Source organism: Cyanistes caeruleus, chromosome 17 (assembly GCF_971803275.1).
Source record: "Cyanistes caeruleus chromosome 17, bCyaCae1.hap1.1, whole genome shotgun sequence".
Classification (NCBI taxonomy): domain Eukaryota; kingdom Metazoa; phylum Chordata; class Aves; order Passeriformes; family Paridae; genus Cyanistes; species Cyanistes caeruleus.
The window spans coordinates 11,415,474-11,437,679 of record NC_141717.1 but is presented as its reverse complement, the minus strand read 5'-3'; the positions used below and the strand labels follow the sequence as shown (position 1 = coordinate 11,437,679).

Here is a 22,206-nt window from a genome sequence, read left to right as displayed (position 1 = left end):
GTTTGCTGTCTTCCTACACTTCACAGAACACCGAAAGGGAACAAATGAGTAATTTTGGAAGTATAGCCAAGAAAATATTTTCAGATATGTAGTGTAAACTAACTGATCCATGGGGAGTAATCTTCTGGTTATGTGCAGTGGTTACTGCAATGAATGTGTCATAAGGTATCTTAGGTTCTTAAAACCTTTGTTTTCTTTGGGATGCCAGAGGTGTGGGTTATTTTATTATGCTGTTCTGAGAACCAGGAGAATTTCTGCAGGAAGCTGATTGTGGCAGCACAAAGGAAAGGAAGTTGTCAGGATGTGGCCAATGTTTGCATTGATCTCCAGGTGCACTGTTACTCTGCCTCATTAATTGCAGGATTCTTTATGCTGAAAAAAGTCAGGGGAGCTATGTGCCTTTTAGCTTTCATTCCCAGCCAACTTCATGCTGATGAATAATGAGATTTTAATAATGCCAAATTAAAGCCTGGAAATTTGACATCCAAGTTGTGCAATTTGTTGTGTTTTAATTCAGTGAAGCCACACAGGTTTGCCTACGACATGTTTTTATCAAGAAAGAAAAAAGCCCACCAAAAACAAACAAACAAAAAAAAACCCCCACACATTTTATTGACCATGTTCACTTGTACACTTTTTATTGAGAATGTATTCTGAGTCAATAATTCCTCTATGAAGCATTCCAGAAAGTTCATTTCTGTAGTATTTTGACATGATATTGGAGTCCACATCTCTTCATTGTAATAGAACCAGGAATTTTTTAGTGGCTGATCACCTTCTTTTATTAACTGAAAAAAAAATCTTCAGAGACCAACAAAATTTGATTCTGAAATGTAAACTTTTGAAACTAGAACCTCTACTAAGTTAGTCAACAAAGACCTGTCTTGAGCTAGCTGTTAACAGCTTAGCAGAGCATGACATTTTTGTTAGTTCATTGATTTGATTTAATTAGCAGTTCAGCAAAAGGGCTATAAGCCACAGATCAATTAAAATATTAATTTTGTGAGAAAATAACACTGTTAATAACGGCACTTAACTAGTGCTTACTTTCTAGTACACATTATATACATACAGAAGCATACAGTACACCTTCCTGTTCAGAGGTTTACATTTAAATGATACACTTTTAGAAATAATTTAATAAACTCTTTGCAGATTCTTTTTACATCAGTAGGCTGATTTTTATCTTGCATATATACAGTATTTTATTCATATCTATTTAAATGTGTAATAGATAAGCTCCTATTTACAGTCACCAGAAACCTTCAGGTATTTGAAATGGAAAGGCCCTATTCTCAATAATTTTGTGTATTAAACAGTTGTCCATAAAAGTTCTTCCTAATTTACGATACCTTGTATTTCCTTAAGTATTTTACTGCACTTGCTCCTCTACTGTTCTTTATATAAAAACTGCAAAGCTCTCTCTTTTTGGGATGCTGCTTTTTAAGAGATACCAGGTGAGGGTGCTGCAATTAAGTTCAGAATTTCCTTAGGAGAACAGCAGCCAAGCAGATCCACAGCACAGTTTCTTTGAGGCAACTAATACATCAAATTAGCTTTGCAAAGAGGTTGAGTGGATAGCAGTTTTGTTCATTAAATTATCCAAGTTGCTGTATCTATGCTTGCCATCACATTTAGTATTTATCAAGGATACAGACAAACATCCGTAGCTCTATTGCAGTAAAAAATATTAGGAAAAAACCAGATTGGATACCCCACGGATAAATTCCATAAAAATCTGTCTTTCTACATCTCTTAAATAGCAGCTTCCATTTTACTACATAAATTTGTTTGTAATGTCAGATCACTGAGTAAGATATGGATCATCATAAAGGAGTCAGTGTGATGAAGTAAACATGAGTATTGAATGGTACCAGGTGTGCAAGACAAGCAGAGATGGAAGGGAAATGAAAGTTAAATAAATTGTGCAGAGAAGTGAAAAACGATAAAGAGAAATGATACGAGAGCCATGATCTAAAACCGAGAATTTAACACGGAGAGAAAGGAACAGAAATAAAGGCAACAGTTCTTTTAGAGACAGAAAATAAGATATCTTAAGAGAAGGAGGAAATGGAAGTAAGGAAGCAACATGGACGTTGAAATTGCGCTTGAAGTTGCCTGCTCAGCCGCACTGTTCTGGCAGTTTCCCAGTTCTGAAAGCCTCTATTCACACCAGATAAGCCAGTTCCTCCCTGCTGGAACTCCTCCTGCATAATGGCACTGAATTTCTTTAACAGATTTTATGTGAGAGATTTAATGTGGTGCATTAAGAAACCTAATTTTCCTCAGATGGGAAGAAGGAGTCTGCTTGACAGCTGTAAGGAAAGATTTTGTTCTTAAGCACTTTGTGGAAGTTGAGCTTGAGTGGTCAAGATGTGTAGAAATTCATAGTAAATCTCTCAAGGTGGACAAAACCAAGAAAGCAGCCAGTATCATGTATGTCAGCATAGAGGCACTGTAAATGAGTGTGCGAGTTTGACACAGTGATAAGGAACAGCTTCAGTCCTTAACACGGTTTTCATCAACAGACTAAAACTGAAAACACCACAGAAATAGATTATTTACTCTGTAGGCTTTAAGGGTTAAAAATATTCAATAGAATGTGAAAAGCTGTTTTAAAAAGTAAAGATTAATGGAAAGTCTTCCACCAGGATGTTGATAACTAAGAGATGCTTGTGTATAAAGAAGATAAGCAAAAATGACCATGGGAAGAAATTGCTTGATGGGAAAAGATCTGAAAGGTCTGTTCCTCACCTGCTTTTTACATAGAACTTTAGTATGTGTCTCTGCTGACAGACTAGGACCAGTCATCAGACAAGATTGTGCTCTAAGCAATGGAAAAAGTTCAGTTCTGGTCTTGTTCCTTTTTTTTTTTTTTTTTTTTTGTACCAGAAGCTTGAAAAGTCACATTTTTTTAATGATGTCATGTGGAATTTGAGTTGTGCTGTGACAGATTAAGCAATAAAATAATGCTGTAGCATGTATCAAGTGACAAAAATGTCTTGTGGCCCCACACCAGTGGGAGAATGTCAGCTTCACTTTTACCCCCCTCCTGTTCCCTCCCATCATTAATGCAGCAATAAGACAAGGCCAGGTAGTTTTTGGGTCAGTGCTTTGTAGTTTGTTGTTGTAACTTTTTATGTGCTTCCTGCAGCATGTCTGTGTTTCTCACGTACCTGATATCATCAGTAAAATTTGGTGATCTGGACTGGATTTCTTCATCCCTACTGTGAAACTAGAATTTACTAGGGATTCCAAGAATCCTAATGGAAGGCTTTTCTGAGAGGTCAGCAAAGAGCTGTTGCTGACTGGGATTCTTTTGGAGGAATTTTATATGGTTTCCAAACCTCCAGTGATGTCCTAGATTAAAGAGTGTTTAATTTATTTGTTGCAAACATATCCCTTGAAAATACAAATTGTTAATCATAAACATATTTATTTTTTAAGATAATTACTCTTGTTACATGAACATATGTGGACCATAACACTTAGCCAGACAATCTTTACTAGTTGAATTCTGATTTAACTTTGTAAACCACTGTGTCCTTCATTTTAGTATGTGGAACAAACATCTCTAAGTTCCATCAAAATTAGTTAATAAATATTTCTGAATTTCTGAAATGTTTTAGGATACAAACAAAGCACTGGAAAATTAAAACACATTTTTGTTATTTGTTGTAGCTAAAAGAAAAATCAGGTTACCATAAATGTTACAACAGATTAGTTTGTGTGAGAAAATAATTTCTGAAAAAAGTAAATTAGGCTTCTTTTAGAGGGAATTCAGTGATGGAGAAAGAAATTAAATAATTTAATTTATAATTAACATTTACTATTTGGACATGTATAATTGGGTAATATGATCTTTAGTAAAGATCATCTATATAATCTTCATTGAAAAATGCTATTTACTTCATCAAGGATAGCACTATCACTTCTTTGTACAGAAAACAAGGTAATACCTTTTTCCTATACAAGATACAAGGTGCTGTGTCTTCAGTCAAGACTTCAATAAACTGCTTAGTGATTTCTTCAGACAGGAAGATCAGAGCCATGAAAACAGAGTTTATCCTTTGTCACCAGTTCAGTGCACTGAAGGTATCTGATGTCACAGGTAATGCAGCACACAGGCCAGAGCCTCACACCACTTCAGCAAACAACTACTGGAAAATTAAGACTGTTGCATTCAACTGCAATGGAAGCTCCTTGCAGCCTCTTGGTTGGGACTCTCAAATGTCTCTGAGTGCCAACACAGCAGCGTCACAGTCCCAGCACTGAGCAGCCAGTGCTGCAGTCACAGAGCACCGGGGGTTGTGTCACACCTATGTCATGACCTGCTGTACAACTGTGCGCTCGTGAGAACAGCCTTGGCTCCCACAGTGTATCTTTTTAAGCAAACGTCGCAATTTGTTGGGAAAGTTTTTGTTGATGTATCTGTAGAGCAGAGGCATGACAAAGCTGCTGGAGAAAGCCAGGAATTTTGACAAAATCGTTGCAAAGTGTAATATCTGAATGGAATTTACATCTGGAATTCTTCCTTGTAGGTTAGTAAATGTGCTTACCAAGAGAATAACATAATAGGGTGTCCACAGGGTGAACTGTGTGCAGACTGTGGCGATCAGAAGCCTGTGCACCGATGGATCCAAGCGCCCAGTGTCCTGATCCAGGGGCGTGGCCTCCTTGCGTATCCGCAGGATCAGCGTCAGTGCGTAGAGAACAGCGACGGCGGGTACGACGTACCCGATAAACACCATGATGGCATCTGCTGCTTCCTGGTTCTGCATCTTGGAACACTCGATTATTTTGGTGGACACGTGGTTGCAGACGTAGAACAGGAGAGATGAAAAGCTCGTGAGCATGGCACCGCCCCAAATGAACCCGCAGACGTGCTTGGTGTTGTACACGCTGGACATGTAAGTCCTGGGCAGGGCGCGTTCGATGTAGTAGTCCAGACTGAGCAGTGTGGTAGAGTACATGGTAACTAACGATGAGACGTTGAATAAAATAAGAAAGGTAATATAAACTTCATTGTTGGAATTCCAGATGGCCCATTTTGTATTGGCAAGACCCAGCAGGTACATTGGTGCCAGAGTGTTGATGATGAGACCGGCGATGGCAATGTTGACAAAGTAAACATCTGGCATAGTCATAGTAGCTTTGTTGTAGAGGTTAACTAGGACCAGCAGGCCATTGTAACAAAGGCCAATTGGGAAACAAATAATGAGGTAGAGAAGGGAAAAGATGGAAAGCACAAGGTCGAAGTCATGGCAGAGATGCTGGTCCTCGCTGTTCTCGGTACTGTTGATTAAGGCTTCACAGCTCCACATAGTGATTTTAGCTTTTGTGTCTTCTTTGCTGGTTACCAGCTTTTCTGTAGAGAGAGAAACAGTGAAGGGTTTGTTAAAATATAACATCATAAATAAAATGCAATGTATGTGAAGAAAACATTTTTAATTTTAAGATCATACATATCACATGACAGATGTTTTTAGTCTAGAAGAAAGTAAACTGTTATTAAAAATTTCATTAGACTAATACATGTTCTGTTTTGATTTAAATGAAACTAGTGGCAAATTAGTCGATACAGGACACTCAACAGAAGTAAAGTGTAAACTATCATTAAGTACTGATGTATATATTACTGCAATTTTTTTAAAATTGTCAAACAGCACCTTGTATATAGCTAAAAATACATAAAGGTACTGAAGAGTGTAAGGATATAAACTGAAGCATAAATCTTCCCAGTATGATAGAAAATAAAGATCTCCTAATATCTTAAATAAGCTTTACCTTAAAAAAAAAAGAGTTTCTTAGGAGGCACATCCAAGACAGTATGGTGGATGTGTACTGGGTCACTGATAAAATTGACAAAGACTAGAGGATACTGGGAAATGAGGTGAGGTGGTTTGGTTTTGTTGGTTTTTTTTTAAATAGGTCAGTTTGTATTCAGACTTCCAACCTTTTAACCATTTAGCTTCAAAAAAAACAATGGACCTCTGTAGTCCAGGGAACCTAATATCAGGGCAGCCTGACTTTCCAAAAAGGCAAGAATCAGCTATCATTTCCTCTCAGAATAGCTCAAATTCTTTAAAAAGTATGCTACTATCAGCAGTTGTGGTCCAGCCGTCTTTGCTTTATCATCAGTAGAGACAGCATTTTAACTGAAACCAAGTGAACTTCAAGGCAACTGTGCAAAGTCGCTTTCCAGAATGCAGAAACAAGAAATAATCACTGAAGTACAACTCAAAACACAGCCTTAAAATCATGGCTGTTATTCATGGCAGCCCATTTCAGGAACAGTGTAGAGCTGGTGCAGCAGGCGATTTCCCATGTCACGTACTCTGCCTGTCCCATTCTCCCGTGGTTTTGTGTGCTTCTCTGTCAGCACCTATAGCAAAGTATAAGTACATGTACCTGGATTCTTTCCAGAGGGAGAGCAAGATTTAATCAATCCACAATAAACATTGTGCAATGAAAATGAATGCTACTAGACAACATGCTATACTCCATGAACCAGATGGCGAAGTTATACCGTGTGGGGTCTGTGAGCATATGGGGACGTGACTGCATCTCCCTGGTGCTAATCCTTTGACTCTTCAGCCATAGTACAAACTTTGTCCCAAAATTGTGTCAGCTTTCATGTTTTATTTCCCACTGCAGTTGTTTTGTGTGCATTTTTCTTCTAAGTAACATAAGCTGAGCCAGAAATCAGGCTAAAAATACAGTAATTTTAGCTGGGCAAGCAAATTTTTATTCCACTGTCCCATGCTGGATTTCCTCAGAGAAGTAGCTTCTGTGGCAGCACCAGAAGTTCTATTGTTTTCAGAGGTTGTTTTCACCTTTGTGGGAAAACATGACTTCTTTGGTTCATTTTCTTACATCAGTCCTTCAGCTATCCTGTTGTGTATGAGTGGACTGTATCATATCTTTATGTTGTCTTTCCATCCTCATTCTATTTTCAAGCACTGAAAACCAGTTTGTTTTCAGGAAGCATCTGTTGTTTTAGGTTTTTAAGAAAGAAAAAAGCTGTTTTTTTCACAGTTGAAGGGAACCAAAACTAGGTCTCATTGAACTGTTATGACTCGATTCAAGCAAAGCAGCAGACTGGAACTAGATATTGCAAATCTATGCATTCTGGTGAGTGCAAAGGTGACTAAGCACAGGCATGGATACAATCATGTAATTCCATTATGTAGGTTTATCCTTAAGCATGTAGCTTTGATTACTCCAGACTGAATTACATCAGCCACTGAATAACTTGCCTGTATATTGTCTCAGAAGATCAAAAGTCTTTGCTACCAGGCTTTGTATTTTACAGAGCAGGGGGATGTCTGGCTTCACAAGTGTTTTTAGTCATTACCCTTACTTTTTCTTTACATCCTCTTAAACGCGACAATTCTGGTTTAATGATAGAAATGACAGGCGATTCATTGTGTTGAGTAGTAATCTTAGGAAAACGGCAATATTTACCGTTTAAATGAGCAAAAAACAAAACAAAAAACTAAAATATTTCCTCGGAAAAATTTTCCTGATGACTTTCGAGTTCCCAGGTGAGGCATTTCTGCCTCTGCAGCCGCAATCCCCGCTGTGGCGCTGAACCTGCCGGCGGCGCAGGCCCCGCTCCGCATTTCCCAGCCAGCCGTGCCTGTGGCGCTGCCCGGGCCATCCATCCATCCATCCACCCATCCGTCCATCCGTCCATCCATCCATCATCCCCGCTCTCCCCTTCCGTGTGCTCACCCGCAGCCCCGGCTCGCCGCTGTTTCATAAGCGAGGGCTGCAGCAGCAGCCTGTTGTTTACAGCGCCCCGGCGCTGCCCGGATCGTCCCCTCAGAGCCCGGGATGGCGCTGGACGCGCGGCCCCCGCCCGCCGCTGCCCCGGCCCCGCAGCCTCTCACCTTCAATTCCCGTGTGCCGGGGCACCGAGCCGCCCTGCCGGGGCACCGAGCCGCCCGCCAGGCCCCGCTGTGGCTCTCCCGGGGCTCATGGTGCTGGCCCTGCACCGCGCTGCGAGCCGCTGCCCGCGCTGCACTTGTTTTGCCTCTCTAAGTTACTCACAAGTTTCTGCTTGGCTTGGCAGGCGCCTGGCCCCTCCCTTCCCCTGTTTACAGCCAGCTCCGAGAAGTGAGAGGTTGTGCTCGGAGCTCTTGGATCCGGCTCGCTTTGTAGTCCCTGGGTTTCGGATTTACTGCTTAAAATCCACGGGCGTGCAGGTTTGTTATGGTTTTGTCATCGGTGCTGGGGCTCTGCAGAGCCCGTGCCATTCCCTGCAAGTGCAGCCGACAGCCTGCACTCGACAGCGTGGGTTTTATTTTTAACTTGGGATGAGAATATGTAGCTTTGAGGTTTCATTTTCATAGGCTATATATCCTGAACAATCAGTATTTAAAAATTCCTGTGCTACAAAGTGCACAGGTGCTTGTGGTGCTGGCAAACATAAATCAGCTTGTAAAACAAGGTAGGGAGAAAAGTTTCTGAGCGTTTACTTTGAATTTGGAGATTGTTTTGGAGTTGTGAAAAGATGTTATGACATAACCCTCATTTTGTGATGGCGTTATGAGTTCCATTCTGCTTCATTTTTTTAAAAAAGTTGATTAATCTCAGGGTTATTTGCATGCCACTTGCAGTTAATGGATGTGAATGTTTGTATTTTCCACAACTTTAAAATGGATCACTTCTTGAAAGAGCTTTTGAACTGCAGATTGATAATTTATCCCATAATGAATTTTGTACTGTGGTTGTTCCGTTGTTTATATGGAAACTCCTCAGACTAATGAAAAGTTACTACCTTTGAAGTATGTTTCCAACTCATATCACCAAAACAGAGAGCTGCCTTTTTTCAAATGATTTGTCTTACATTTAGAAATTCTGAAGCTTTATTCCGTAGCAAATAAACACGAATGTAACATCCCTTACTGAAAAAATAAGCAGGTGTTTATGAAATAAATACTGGAAAAACACTAAACCTGAGATCAGCTCAGTTGTTCAGAGCATGACACCATAACACCAATGTTGTGGGTTTGATCTCCATATGGGCCATTTGCTTAACACTTGGACTAGATCCTTGTGGGTCCCTTCCTACTCAGAGTATTCTGTGAAGTCTAGAAATGGTCATCCACTTTGAGTTACTCTGACCACAGTTTGTATTTAAAGGTTTATTATGAATATTGTAAAACCACTGCAGCTCCCAAATAGCAGAAAATTCCCCCGTTGATGTTCGATACATAGTCCACAGATAGATTTGTGTATGTGCTGTGGATAACAACATGGCATCACATTTCTGGTGCTTCAGAACTTTAGAAGGACTTTAATCATCCTAAGTTCACCAGGGAAACAGCAAAGTAAGAAAGGTATTCATGTAGAAGCACTTTTAGAGTGCTCATACTTGGCCAAAAGCCAATTTCCTTACACTCCATTAAAGCTGAAGGTGGTTTTATTTAGATAACAATGTCCATGAGGTACTTAAGAAAAACCTTCTTGCACCACAGCACAAAAAGTTGAGAGCACTTGATGGCAAAGATTATTTTAGAAAAGATCCATAAAATGAACTTTAAATAATGAGAAAAAAATGAAGTTCTGCTCAGTTGTATTAGAGTTCCTAGTTGCAGTCAGGCTTTTTCAGACATTTTCATTCATAATGCAGCACTAAGTTGCAGAGCAGGTTGGGTAAGAGTTTGAAGCATGACCATTCTACGCTCGGATTATTTTATTTGACTTAACCAATCCTTCATCCAGCTGCAGTGCTGTCTCTTTTCTCTGCAGATTTTTTGTTTATAAAATACATGGTTTGTCTACTTGCTCTATTATCATCTATCTGTGACGTAGCTCTTACCTGGTTTATCTGACCTCTGAATGTGTTTTCACAAGCTGTGGTATCGTTATAAACTAATATCTAGTAAAGTACATAGCTAATAAAGCTGCTGCCAACAAGGTAAGTCTCTAAACACACCAAACACTTGTACCTTTGTCACATCCTCTAGAGTTCCCACAGGATCTCAATTCCTACAGACTGAAACCCTGTGCTGCCCAGGGGAAGGCTGGGCCCTACACAGAGCTTTGTTGGGCAGCACAGATTTGATTCAAATCTAGACTGAGCAAACTAAAAATCATGGCCAGAAGTGCTGTATGTATATATAAACCATGACTTAGTAGATTGTCATCAGGCTTTGAAAGGTGCTCCTCACCAGGGTTTGAAAGGTGCTTTTTTGAAAGCGTCATGCTGAATATTACTTATGGATTGATTCTTAAAACTTTAAATAGTGGGTGATCAATATTTCTGGAAAATAACAAACCTACAATTAGCTGTACATCAAGGGGAACACAGTGAATTCTCAAGTGCTGGAGAGTGAAGTGTCACATTGTTGTTACCTCTCAGTCTAACATGGCATTTCTTTAAGCTTATTAGTTTATATACATACCACAGGGATTAACAAATGACTTGTAGGCTGGATATACAGAAAAATAAAACTAAATATCTCAGGTTAGAAGTGAGGGGGGAAAAAACTGCAGCAGTGCAGGCAAGTAGGTTTCAGAATACACTTTTCTCATGCAGTTGCTGAGTTGCTGCTGTTTATAACGTAATGATACAGCTCAGATAAAATGCTTTTAACATGAGTGGAGAAGAAAATCCTGCTTGATACTGGGGACTGGGCTGAAAAACAAGCCACTTCCAACCCTGTCATTTAAGTCTTTGTGGTGCAACCATTGACCAGTTTGGCAGGGGGAAGTTCATAATTGATATTGGTTCTATTTATAATGTGGTTAATTCAGTGCAATGTAAGGTGAAAGAAGGCATCATCAAACAGCAGGGATAATTGCTACAAAGTAGTATTGAATATAATAAGCTGATGTTGGATATTTTAAAAAGGACAAATCAAAAAGCAAGAGTAGGTCAGTTGGAAGAGGGAACAAGGGGTTTGCCCTTCGTGGTAAGTGAACTTGTGGAAGAGCAGTTACCCAAACATCTGGTCCCGCTGATTTCACCCTTCATTAGGCACAGCTTTTGGTTTTCTAAACCCTTTCCCTTTGCTATGTAGCTTGCTTTAGAAGCAGCATAACAATAATTAATAATTAAAATAAACCCATGTTTTTTCACTTATATAACCCAACTCTTGCCTACTCCTGCTTAATTCTGCACAATTTGAGTGCTGTGAAGCCGTTTCCAGCTCTATAGCTTTCCCCTGGACCAATGTTTTTCCTTTAACATTCCTTTTATCCATGCATCAATTCTTATGTTCATGTCCTGGTTTCTTAAAATACCCCTTGAGTTTCACATCTGCCTGCCCAATGTTTTGCTCTTTATCTCTCCCTGGTGATTCCCTTACGATTAACACTGCACCTCCCATTGCTGCTTGCTCATATGTCACCCACACAGTATCATATCCAACATATAACAGGGCTTCCAAGCATGACACACTTTCACTTCTACTTTGTGACTTCACTGTGGGACATCTCAGGCTGTTCTTTGCTATTTTGATTCAACAATAAAGCTTACATTCTCAAGAACTGATAGGGTGCATTGCCATTGCACATTACACGAGTACAGAGATACCAGTGTTCCTCAGACTGCTCTTTGCATTTTGCTTTGGTCACCCTTTGAGGATCCTTTTCCAGAAATTCTGAATATGTGTTGTCTTCAGAGCACTTTCCTGTGGGCCCCCTCTCACTTGCTGGGTGACCTTTGTTATTATTCCACAGATGTTGGCAACCTCTGTCTCATCTGTTTATCATTCTGTAAGCACCATCTTTGTGGTAAATCATCTGTATAGCAGCTACCTGGTGATTCACATCCCACTTGTGCCATGATAATCTCCTTACTGCCCTGGCCTCTTGGTAACCTGCTAAATAGATGCTTTTTTCCCTCCTGTTTTGACCTCCTGTTATTTGTCACTGTTATTATTAAATGCATAAAAAATATGTAAAATTATTATCGTAATATAATTATTAACAATGTCAGCTGCACATTTGGTTTCTGTTTAGATTGTTTGGCTTTTTGATTGTTCTTAGATTGTTCTCTCTTGAGTTCATATAAGGCCATGTCAAAAATAAGCCTGCAAATTGCTGCCACGGGTCACTAAGCATCAAGAAATGAGTTCAGATGGGCTTTTTGTTTGGAAGAAAGAGGAAAACTTGATTTTAGGGTATCTGGGTCAGCTGGTTTTTTAGGATGTGGATATTCTCTAATAGGTTAGAACTGCAGAACTTTCTTCTGTTTTTAGAGTTGATAGAAGGTTGCTCAGAACAACGTGTGTATCCATCAGAAATGAGTAATTGTATTTGCTTTAGTTTCTCCTCCTGAATCTCTAAGCAGCTTAAAGCTTATGAGAACAGGTAATATACTTAATAAAGGAAGACAAAAAGGATCAGCTGCTCTGGAAATCATAATCAAAACCACTAAAAGTTGTGTTTAAGAGCCTTTTAGATCTGCTGGAGAGTGGTAGTGTCATGGTGCTCTGGAAGGTTGTAATAACCAACTACCATGGGATAGAAGTTCTGTGGAAAGGAGATAGCCCAGCAGCCCCTAAAGATTTGTGTGGAAGGAGTCCCTTGTTTAGGCACAGATGTTATCTGCCAGGCACATCTGCCACTCTAGATAAATCCTCCTTTTTTGTGCTGTTTATTTCTTTGCAGTGGAGCCTCTGTTGGTTTGCCAGTGGCTGTGCCCCCCCCCAGCAGCTGCTGGGGAGCAGCTGCCCTGGGGGCTCTGCATGGGTTAACTCCATAAACTCAGCCTTGTTTTGTTAAATTCTCCCTGTCCCAGCATAGGATGAGTGGCACTGATGTGCTGCTCCACCCCTTCCTGACTTAGCTTTATCACTGAATTCTGTAAGAGTTTCTATATGGAAAACATGACTTATTGTTTATTTTTTAATGTTTCTGTACAGCAAGAAAGAATTATCTACAGAGGGAACAGTGCAACTTCTAATACTTAAAGATTTTGTCCCTTTTTTCAGCAGAAAGTGAAATACCTTACTTTTGTGCATTCTAAAGGTGAGGATTCCATCAGACTGAATGAATTTACACTGTGATTACCAGTATTCATCTATCTGTAGGCCTTAGCTGCCATGGATCCTGACATGAGATACAATTTGGAGATGCTCAAATATCCACTAGATAATGCTTTTTTAAAAGATTAAGTTATATGCAAAACAAAACCTGAGTAATTTTCCTAGTATTCACATTCACTTCCAGGAACTTACGGCGTATTAAATAACAGGAATAATTAGAATGAATGCAGTATTAGAAAATCAGCTTATGTAAGGTGCTCCCAGTTCTGGATTTTATAAAGTTGACCAGTTGGAATACAAGAAGTGACAGCTTTTAAGCATCAGCAGAGTAGATGGCGCCATTCAGAGTGCTGAACAGCCAGTTAACACTGCTACAGTTCTGCTCCATGTTTCAGAGCCCTTGGAAACCAATTTCAGTGTAGTTGTCCTACTTTAAGTAGCAACAACCTTAAATAACATTCAGTGTCAAGATGACTGAAAGTTGTTACATATACATATATATTCTATCAACTGCTTCACTGAAAACAAAGTTTTAAAAAAAAATTTAACCTTTGTGACAATTTTCAGTGTTCTTGTAACTGGTGAGCCACAGAAACCAAAAGAATTAATTAAAAAATACAGAAAATTTCAGTTTCTGGGAGAGCACACAGGCAAATAATTCTCTTCAGTTTAAAACTGAATGTAAGTTGCAGATTCTTTTTGTATGAAGTAGTACAACTCCATGGATCTAACAAGGGTTATAGACACCTTCAGAAGGCATCTTTACTGTTGTGATGTTGATGTTCAGAGCAGCTGGGACTCAGTAGACACTTTATCCCACTGTTTTTAATGAAAACATTTCACTCATTTATTCTGACTTCAGGGATAGACTAAGTGGGTGATTTCATTAATAAATTTTTCATAATTTGCAGTCATCAGTGTTTAAATATAAGGAGTTTTGCACCCAGTATCTATAGACACTTAAACTGTAGAGCAACAAGTCAGTTGAGACTGGTTTGGGAAGAAAAATTTATGGAACTTACATGTTTGGGTTTTTTTATGTAAAGATCATCATACTGTAGAAACTTCTGAAGCCTTTTTAATATTTGAGATAATGTAAAACACAGTTTTATGGTAAAATTCTTCGTTTAGGTAATGTCTTTTAAAAGTGCAAACAGGTCTTTTGCACACAGCCTTTGATCCAGGCACCTCATTTGCACACAGCTGCCTGGATCTCTGCATTTCCAGAATTTTGGAATTGCCCAGCTTCCAGGTAAGGAATGTTTGTACTTCTGGTTCATGTAAATCAGCATCACTCCAGTAAAGAAGACAGATTCTCACCAATCAAAATTAATGCAAATTACACCAATTCTGGGCTTTGCTGACTGAATTTATTCCAGGAAGAGAGTGTCAAAGGTGCACGGGCTGTGCTGGAATTACTCTGTAAATGAGTTGGCCTGGTGAGCTGGCAGGGTGGAAACAGCAGCTCTTATCTTCCCCCACTGTTTGTCAGCTTCAGCCGTGCTCAGGGCTTGTGGCAGGGAGCTCTGCTGAAATTTGGCAGTGCAGAAGCCTTCCCCACAGATCTTTTGGTGCCAGTTGCAGAGACTGACAGGAGGCACAGATGGTACTTTTCCTGGAAACTGTAACAAAATGCTGTTTCCTGTTAGAAACCCTGGTGAAAGCTGACTTGGTGACTTTGCAATCAGACCATCACGTTAGCTGGGGAGGAAACTCCTCTGGAACAGACTCTGACCGCAGGGACCACGTTACCAGTAAAAGTAGAAATATCTACATAGTTCTTTATCAGATAGCATATAGAAGAACTATAAAACTGGTTTGAGTTTAGAGTTTGAAGGGAAAAATCAGCCCTCAGCAGAGCTGCACTAAGGCTGAAATGACCTCAAAATTTGTCACATCCGCTGGAGATAAACATATCTTTTGTTAATTGCTGGCAAGTCTGAGACATCTTGTTCCTGACACTCCTGGGGCTTTTAATTTTCACTGTTTGGTGAAGGAAATAGCATTTTCTAGCTGCCTCCTGGATGAACTTGCATAATTACTGATTACATCTTATTCCATTTTTAATGTCTGAATCAAAGATTTTAAATTTGCATTCTAGGGGGTCTGGTATAAATGAATGCTGATCTAAGGTTGGTTATTATTAGACGGTAAGATTTAGAATAAGAATTTGCATTTACCACGGGCTTGAAGCATCTTTCTGACATGAATGAGTTCTGATTTTTCTTGCCATGTGCCACTCCTCACTCCACTTTATCAGTGACAGGAGGTTTTTATCCCTTAGTCATCAAAATGTTCTACCAATAAACTCAGTTTTTTCTAAGACTCTGCATTACAGCCATATGTATATATCAAACGTGAAAATAACCCTTAGCACGTTCTGTTCTGGGATGCTGACAAAGAGTTTGACAGGTTTGTGTGTTTGATGATTTCATTTAAGTCCTTGGCTATCTTTCCACAGACCCACGGATGCTTCCTTAGGTACTCTTAATGGATGGTGTTTTTCCAGGCCAATACCAGGCTGGACAAATGTTTCCAAGGGCAAAAAGCACCCCAAAGCAATTTTGTGGGAAGAAATGTGCAAAAGAGTCTGAAACCTCTGTAAACCTGGACTCTTTAAACCTAAAACCTGCCATTATAAAATCATCTGTGAAGTTACACCTGGAGTCTACTACCAGTAGCCACCTGCTGCCCACATTGCATCCATTCCACGGTATTTGGAAAACCATGGTTAGGATTTGTGCAAATTCTTGGAACTACAGCGACATGAATGACATGGAAATAAATACTAGTGCTTACTAACTGCAGTGTATCCACTCACATGCCATACAGCAATTAACTCTCTAAAAATTTGAACAGACTTTTTGTAGAGATTTCTTAGTGTCCTTCATAGGTAACATACCGTTTTTAATAATTCCTGCCTGCTTGAGGAAGCAAAATGGACTTCTGGAGCACCTTTGTTACTGCAGGAGCCCTGATACGTAGAATTATATTGGGTTTGCATGACAAGCTTCTGGGAAGGTACTCAGTTTTATTTCTCACTACACTACTCTAATTTGATGGTTAATGAATCAATTTTTCTGTGAGTTGAGTCTGTTTTGTTCAGGATGGTAATGGGTGAGTGATCTCTCCCTCTTGTTCTATTTTCTGTCCAGCCACACAGAGGAGTGATAGAGCGGCTTTGGTGGGTACCTGGTGCTGAGGTCAACCCACCACAAAAATAAATGTATAATCTGCTTCCTCCTGTGCTAATGGGTGGAAAGCTGAGGAGTAATTAGTTAGTCAGAGAGCCAGTTTCTTACTAATGATTGATAAATGGTTGTTTTTGCAGAGCCCACACAGGCACTGGGTACTGAGAACAGTAAAGCACAGTTTGTAGGGAGGCCACTGGAGTCTCCTGGTCTGTCTTCACTTAAATGAGCCATACTTGTTGTGGCTGTTGTGGAAAAATATGCAGAATATTCTGATAACCTCTTATCTGATTATCAGATCCTGCATGCAGGAGTTCAGCTGAACCAGTCTGATGTGCAAATCACAAACACTGATGTTTACATGAATCACTTTGACCAGACATTTGTTTAACTTTGTTGCATCACTTCAGAATCAGTCTGACTTGTGTAGAAATCCATGGAATTGTGCTCAGACTTAAATGATGGAGCCAATCAAACATTTGCTGGGTGTGATGCTGGCATGACAAATAGGGTGCTGCCTTTAATGCTGCTTTAGCATTTCTATCAGAACAACATAAAGTTCAGCTGACAGAGCCCGAAGGGAAAGTAGGTGTTCTGCTATGTACAGTAGAAAACAGATTTGCAAAATCACAGTGATTAGTGTAGTTAAAATGCTATGAAGGCTGAAAGGGCAGCAGTCATTCTGCTTATTCAAAGCTTCTGCTGAAAGCAGTTAGGAAATTTTTAGTGCCTTGAAGTTTGCCTTTGGCTTACCTTCTCTTATAATATAAATGAAAATGCAACTTAATTGTGATTAATTAGTTAATTAGTTACTGCTGTGTCTGCTCTGCAGTAATATTTCAAAGTATGGTTTGCTGCATGTTTTTTACTATCCTATGAATAAAATATCCATAAGGGTCTCAAAAACTAATTGGACTAACTTTTGACCAATTCCTCTCCTCTACTTCTCTTCTGTAATGCTTCTAGATTTAATATACAGAAACACAGAGATCTTGTATATTTAGAGCAGTAAACAAAATAAAACATTAAAGCACAGTTATTACCTAAAGCAACAGTGATAAATCTAGACTAATGTGCATGAAAATTGATATGCACAAGAAAAGCTACTGTAGCTTTGTTTTGGCCAACCAGATAAAAGTGGGAGCGTGACAAATTCAAACAGCGATGTTTTCCCTAAAGAACTGTTCTCTAAAAACCAAACATTGTTTTCTAATGCCGGCACCATTCATTTTTACTGATCCAAGGCTTAGATGCATTTATGTAAATTCTTTCTAGGCTCTTAAAAACAGAAAGGAGAACTGCTTAAAATCTCACCTGGGAGGCACTGCCTTGCTGTCCCTTGATGGCTGGCAGAAGCATTTTGCCCATCAAGGCTGACCCTTCAGTGAGCTCAGCAGAGCCCAGTGTCTCGTTTCTGTGGCAGAGTACAGGGGAGCCCTTGGCGTGGCACTGCACACTGGGGCTGTGTGACTGCCCTGCACATACGTGCTCATAATCCCCTAAGCTGCAGCCACACAGAGCTGGAGCTCTGGCACAGCCAGGGCCTGATCCTGCCCTAGGCATGCTGCTGGGTACCCTGCCCTGCTTGTGAAAGGGTTTGGAGAGCTCTGTTTTCTTTTTTGGAAAGGACACGCTGCGGTTCAGGGAACAGTTCAGCCTTTGGTGTCATTACGTAACGAGGGACAAACAGCGGCTGCATCAAACCCAGAGAGCTTTGCTACAGGAAAAGAATTTGACCATCAGAGCAGCTCTTCTGTGCACATTAACAGAGTCGTGGACCCGCAGCAGAATGAGCCAAGCCGACAAAAATATTATGTTAGTGAGATGTGATTTTCTTCAGAGCGGCTCCTCCCAGCTGTGAATGCCGGCAGTCACATCCCCCCCACCTCAGAAACACAATGCTGTTCAGCAAAACCCTGCAACATCCACTTGGCCTCTGGAGACTATAGACAGTTACCAACATTAGACCTGAAAATGAGCCAATGTGAGCTTTGAAAAGTACTGTAAACCTCAGAATTCTTTTAAGCGTTCGGAAGAAACATTTTAATTGGGGGGGAAAAAAAAAATCACGTAAGGAAAATGGTGCCGCTTTATCATCTGACTTTAATGAGGTGGTAGGTAAATGTAAATTCTTTGCATTTGAATAAAAAGCCTGTAACATCATGATTCCGTCTATTTAGCTTGAATACAAATAGTCCTTAAATAATTTGCCTTTTTAAACTGTAATGAAGAAATAATTTATGTGTTTTCCTTCCTCCCCAAAGCAGGAAAGTTTAATATATGATTTTACTTCTCAACCATAAAGGAGCTGATCCATAAAATGAATGAATAATTTGTCATTCATGTTAGCATGTGTATCTTCTTTGGAGTATGTAACATAAATGTGTTTTGTTATTTTATACCATTAGTTGCTTATTCTTAATTTTGCAGTTTCTTAGAAGCTAAGACTTCACAACAGGACTCTGAGATAGGCTCTAAGGTTATCACCTTAGAACTTGTTGAGTGTTGGTATTTATGATCTAAATATTTGTTTAGTTCAATTATTTTTTTGTTCCCTTTGGCTAAGCTTGTATTGTTTATATTAAAGTTAACCCCCCCCCAAAATCTCTATCTGCAGTGTCTATCACACAGCAGCTCTTCTTGTAGGTCCCATGCAAGTATTTTCCATTAGATTTTCTGTTGCTGGAGATTGGTCAAATTATTAAATAAACAAGCACTTCTTTAATCTCTGAAGTAACACTTCTTTGAGGAGACAGTGTGGGACAGCCCAGGATGATGACTTTTCCTTTTTTTTATGGTTTGTATTATTTCATACTTATCACTAATTTGGTTAAGCCGTTATGTATGGTTTGTATTTTGAAACACTGAGAAGAAAACCCAAACGGTGTTGCTGATTTATATTTGATAATACCAGTGACAGTTGGGCATGGAGTTGAAGGGGAAGTGTGCTTTCCTTTTGAAATTCAGACCTCATAAACTTTAGCATATCAGCTTTTTGTAGAAAAAAAAAAAAAAAAGCAGAGATTGTGAGATGGAATAGCACTCCTTTGGTCTCCAGGGAGAGCAGGAGGCAATAATGTGGCTCCTTGGAGTCTGCTGCTCTCCTGGTTTTATAGAGGCAACTGCTTGCTCTGATAGGCCCCGCCAGTCCATCACTTCTTTCAGTCTGCAGTGCTCACAACCTAATACTTTTTCCATTCTCCTGGTGGGGTTTGTCCAGCAGACTTTCCACAGTGTTTGTTTGAGTGCAGAGATATCAAATCTCTGGCACAATTATGCTGTGTAACTACAGCTTGTAGTAATGAGTGGTAGTCAATCACCTGGAGTTACTTGGGGAACTTGTGGGGCAGATAAGATTGTCGTGCTTTGACTATTAAGGTCCACATTTCAACAGTATCCATACTTAGTATAACTTTTCCAGTTATTTCTTGTGTTTTCCAGCCTCACCAGAGCAGTAAAGTTTAAGATATGCTTCTGCTTATCAACCATAAATGACATTAACCCTAAAATAAATGAAGAATCCATGGGGCATATCTATGGATGGGGTTTTGTGCTGAGACTTGGTCCTAGCCTTACAGCTGCAAGAGGACTGAGGGAAATGTTGAGGTTTACTTTAGTGACTTATTTTTTAATTCTGCCTTATTGCAAAGTCAGCAAGCACAAACCTCAGTGAAGGTGGAGCCTCTTCTGTGACCTGCCAGGAAAATTAAAACACCTTTAAGCACAAGCCAACTATTTTTGCTGTGCACATGGTAGAGGTTCAGGTGGACAGGTGTCTGGTATGAGCATGAGAGACACAGAGAGAACATCAGGCAGTTGTCATTTGTCAGCACTAAGCAGCAGGGATCACAGAAGCCTTGGAAATCTCCTCACAAGATTAATTTTCAGATGAAGTGTACTGTTCAGTGCTTTTGGCTTGATTCATACATTGAATATGAATATGGCAGTTCCCTGCCCATTTTACCCCAAATATGTCTGTCATGGCTGATGGTTCTATAAAGTTAATGCACAGCTCTGAAGTTCATAATTATGGGTAATTTTGTTAATATGAAAGTGGGATGTGAACAGTGCAGGTTTTGTTTACAGAATAATCTGTAGTGGTTCAGATGTTTAAGCACTGTAAGGTGCTGATGTCCCTAATGTGCTGCTACATCTAACTAGATAGATATTTCTAGTAAGAGTTTTTACTTACAGAATCTAAATAAGACCAAAACAAAGTTCTGTTCAATTTTGTTCAACATTATAATGACTTCTAGAAATTCACCTTTCAGGAGTGCTCTCTGCAGTAACTTGGGCACAGTCAGTGATTCGGGTGGATTAAACAAATCACAAGGTTAAAGTGAAAGTAGTTATTCAGGACTGTGGTTGCCAGAGTATTATTTTTATAAGCTGAAGTGGTTTCATTGAAGCATCACTACAATATTAGTGAATTAGTGGCTGTATTTCAGCCCTTCCTACCCATGTGCAGAGTGTCTATAAAGAGTGGTTATTCATACAAAGGATTATCACAGATATTCCTCAGTATATTTTTATCTTAAGTGGGTACCTTCAAAGGAACGCAAGCAGTTGGTGGTTCATGATAGAGACTCTGGGCAGAGATCTCCTGGTTCATTGCACAGCATGAAGCCAATCCCCACTGCCATTCCTTCTCATTTTCAGTATCACTGTTTTATGTGCAAAGCAAGGTGCAGTATTAATGGGATTCATTCAAGACTGTTTATTTCTGTTTCACCTTAGTGTGAATATTCAGCAAGTTCATATTTGGTCATAACAAGTCTGAAAATGCTTTGGTAATTGCATAAAAAATATGAAATTGAATGTGCAAATCAGCTGAGGTAAGCAAGACTTATTTGCAAATTTTAGATTAGTTGCTTTAGCACTGCCTTTTATATGGGCACAACTCTGAGTCCCTTTCATTTTTCATCTCCTACAGTATTCCAGGTTGCAAGAACTTTGATGGAAAACTTTAAAAAGGCAACCACAATTGTAGCAGTGCTGCAACCCCATTAATCACACATTCATTCCTCAGAACCAGCGTGTCTGGTTTGAGGAATTCACCCAGCTCTCCCTGAGGGCCGTTCCAGACGAGCTCTGGTGAAACTGGCTGTGGAAGCTGGATGTGGCCCAGCCCTGGCACAGCCTCTTTTCTGCTGAGGGCCACCAAAAAGCGAGTGGCACGTGCCTGGTGTCCAGGTGGGACAGCAGGGGAGCTCATTCTGAGGGGCACTGCAGTGCACTGAGCAGCTGAGGCAGCTCAGGGCTCCTCTCCCTCTGTGCCAGCTCCAGCATTGCAGGAACCTCCTCCATCTCAGCTCCTTCCTCTGCTGATGTGACTCGGGATCCTCATGTGATTTTTAGTGAAAATCCCTCAGACCCGCTAACCCTGCTAATACACAGAAGCTTTTCCAAAGTATTCTAAGCTTGTGGTTCATGTCAGTAGCATGCCTTTTTTTTTATTTTGAAAAGATCATGATTCTTTTTCAAAAACATGGTTCTGTGCAAAAAACCTGATAGCTGCATATCAATAGAGTGGTAATAATGGGAAAGGCGGGAATATTTGTCTTTTCTAGTCAGCAGGTTTTTTACCATGAGTTCCTTTATATTTAACCCTGATTGGTGTGGCCAAACTGCTGAAATTCTCTTAGGTCACTGCTTGTGCCGATGTATTAGAGATGTTTCTTGGCGTGTCTGTGTGCATCTTTTGTCTCTGCATACTTCTGCTAATTTTATTAGCTACTGTTTGAAAATGTCATTGGGCATCAGATCAGTTTATTTAGCTATTGTGGGCTAATCCAAACATACAGGATATAATACACAGCTCCTGACCTTTTCCTCTTCCCAGGCTTTCAGCAGCTCTTCCCTTTGCAGCCCTCAGGTGGGAGGAGGGAGGAAGGGCTTTAACCCTCTGGGTGTATTTTATGAAGTTCACAGGACAGGCTGAAGGCACTACAGCTCACTTTGCAGCACAGGAGAAAGCACAAGCAAAGGAAAGTGTCCAGGGTATTACTGCC

General features: G+C 40.0%; 2 protein-coding genes across 7 annotated transcripts in view; one reads left to right on the top strand and one right to left on the bottom strand.

Moving 5' to 3' along the window:
* CHLSN (cholesin) overlaps positions 1 to 22,206 on the top strand; it is a 120,655-nt gene that overhangs the window by 39,595 nt on the left and 58,854 nt on the right. The window contains exon 1 of one of the 2 annotated variants that reach the window (XM_023936787.2): positions 7,983 to 8,210. The exons of the other annotated variant lie outside the window; for it this stretch is intronic. Coding sequence (XP_023792555.2) covers positions 7,983 to 8,210 — 228 coding nt within the window. Of the gene's footprint in view, positions 1 to 7,982; positions 8,211 to 22,206 lie in introns of those variants that run through there. 2 annotated transcript variants of the gene reach the window in all.
* GPR146 (G protein-coupled receptor 146) overlaps positions 1 to 22,206 on the bottom strand; it is a 51,909-nt gene that overhangs the window by 2,292 nt on the left and 27,411 nt on the right. For 2 of the 5 annotated variants that reach the window (XM_023936786.2, XM_086853842.1), the window contains one exon: positions 608 to 5,368. In XM_023936786.2, coding sequence (XP_023792554.2) covers positions 4,320 to 5,324 — 1,005 coding nt within the window. In that variant the 5' untranslated portion in view covers positions 5,325 to 5,368 and the 3' untranslated portion in view covers positions 608 to 4,319. Of the gene's footprint in view, positions 1 to 607; positions 5,369 to 7,895; positions 8,136 to 22,206 lie in introns of those variants that run through there. The other 3 variants (XR_015277216.1, XM_086853843.1, XR_015277215.1) reach the window with 3 other exon arrangements.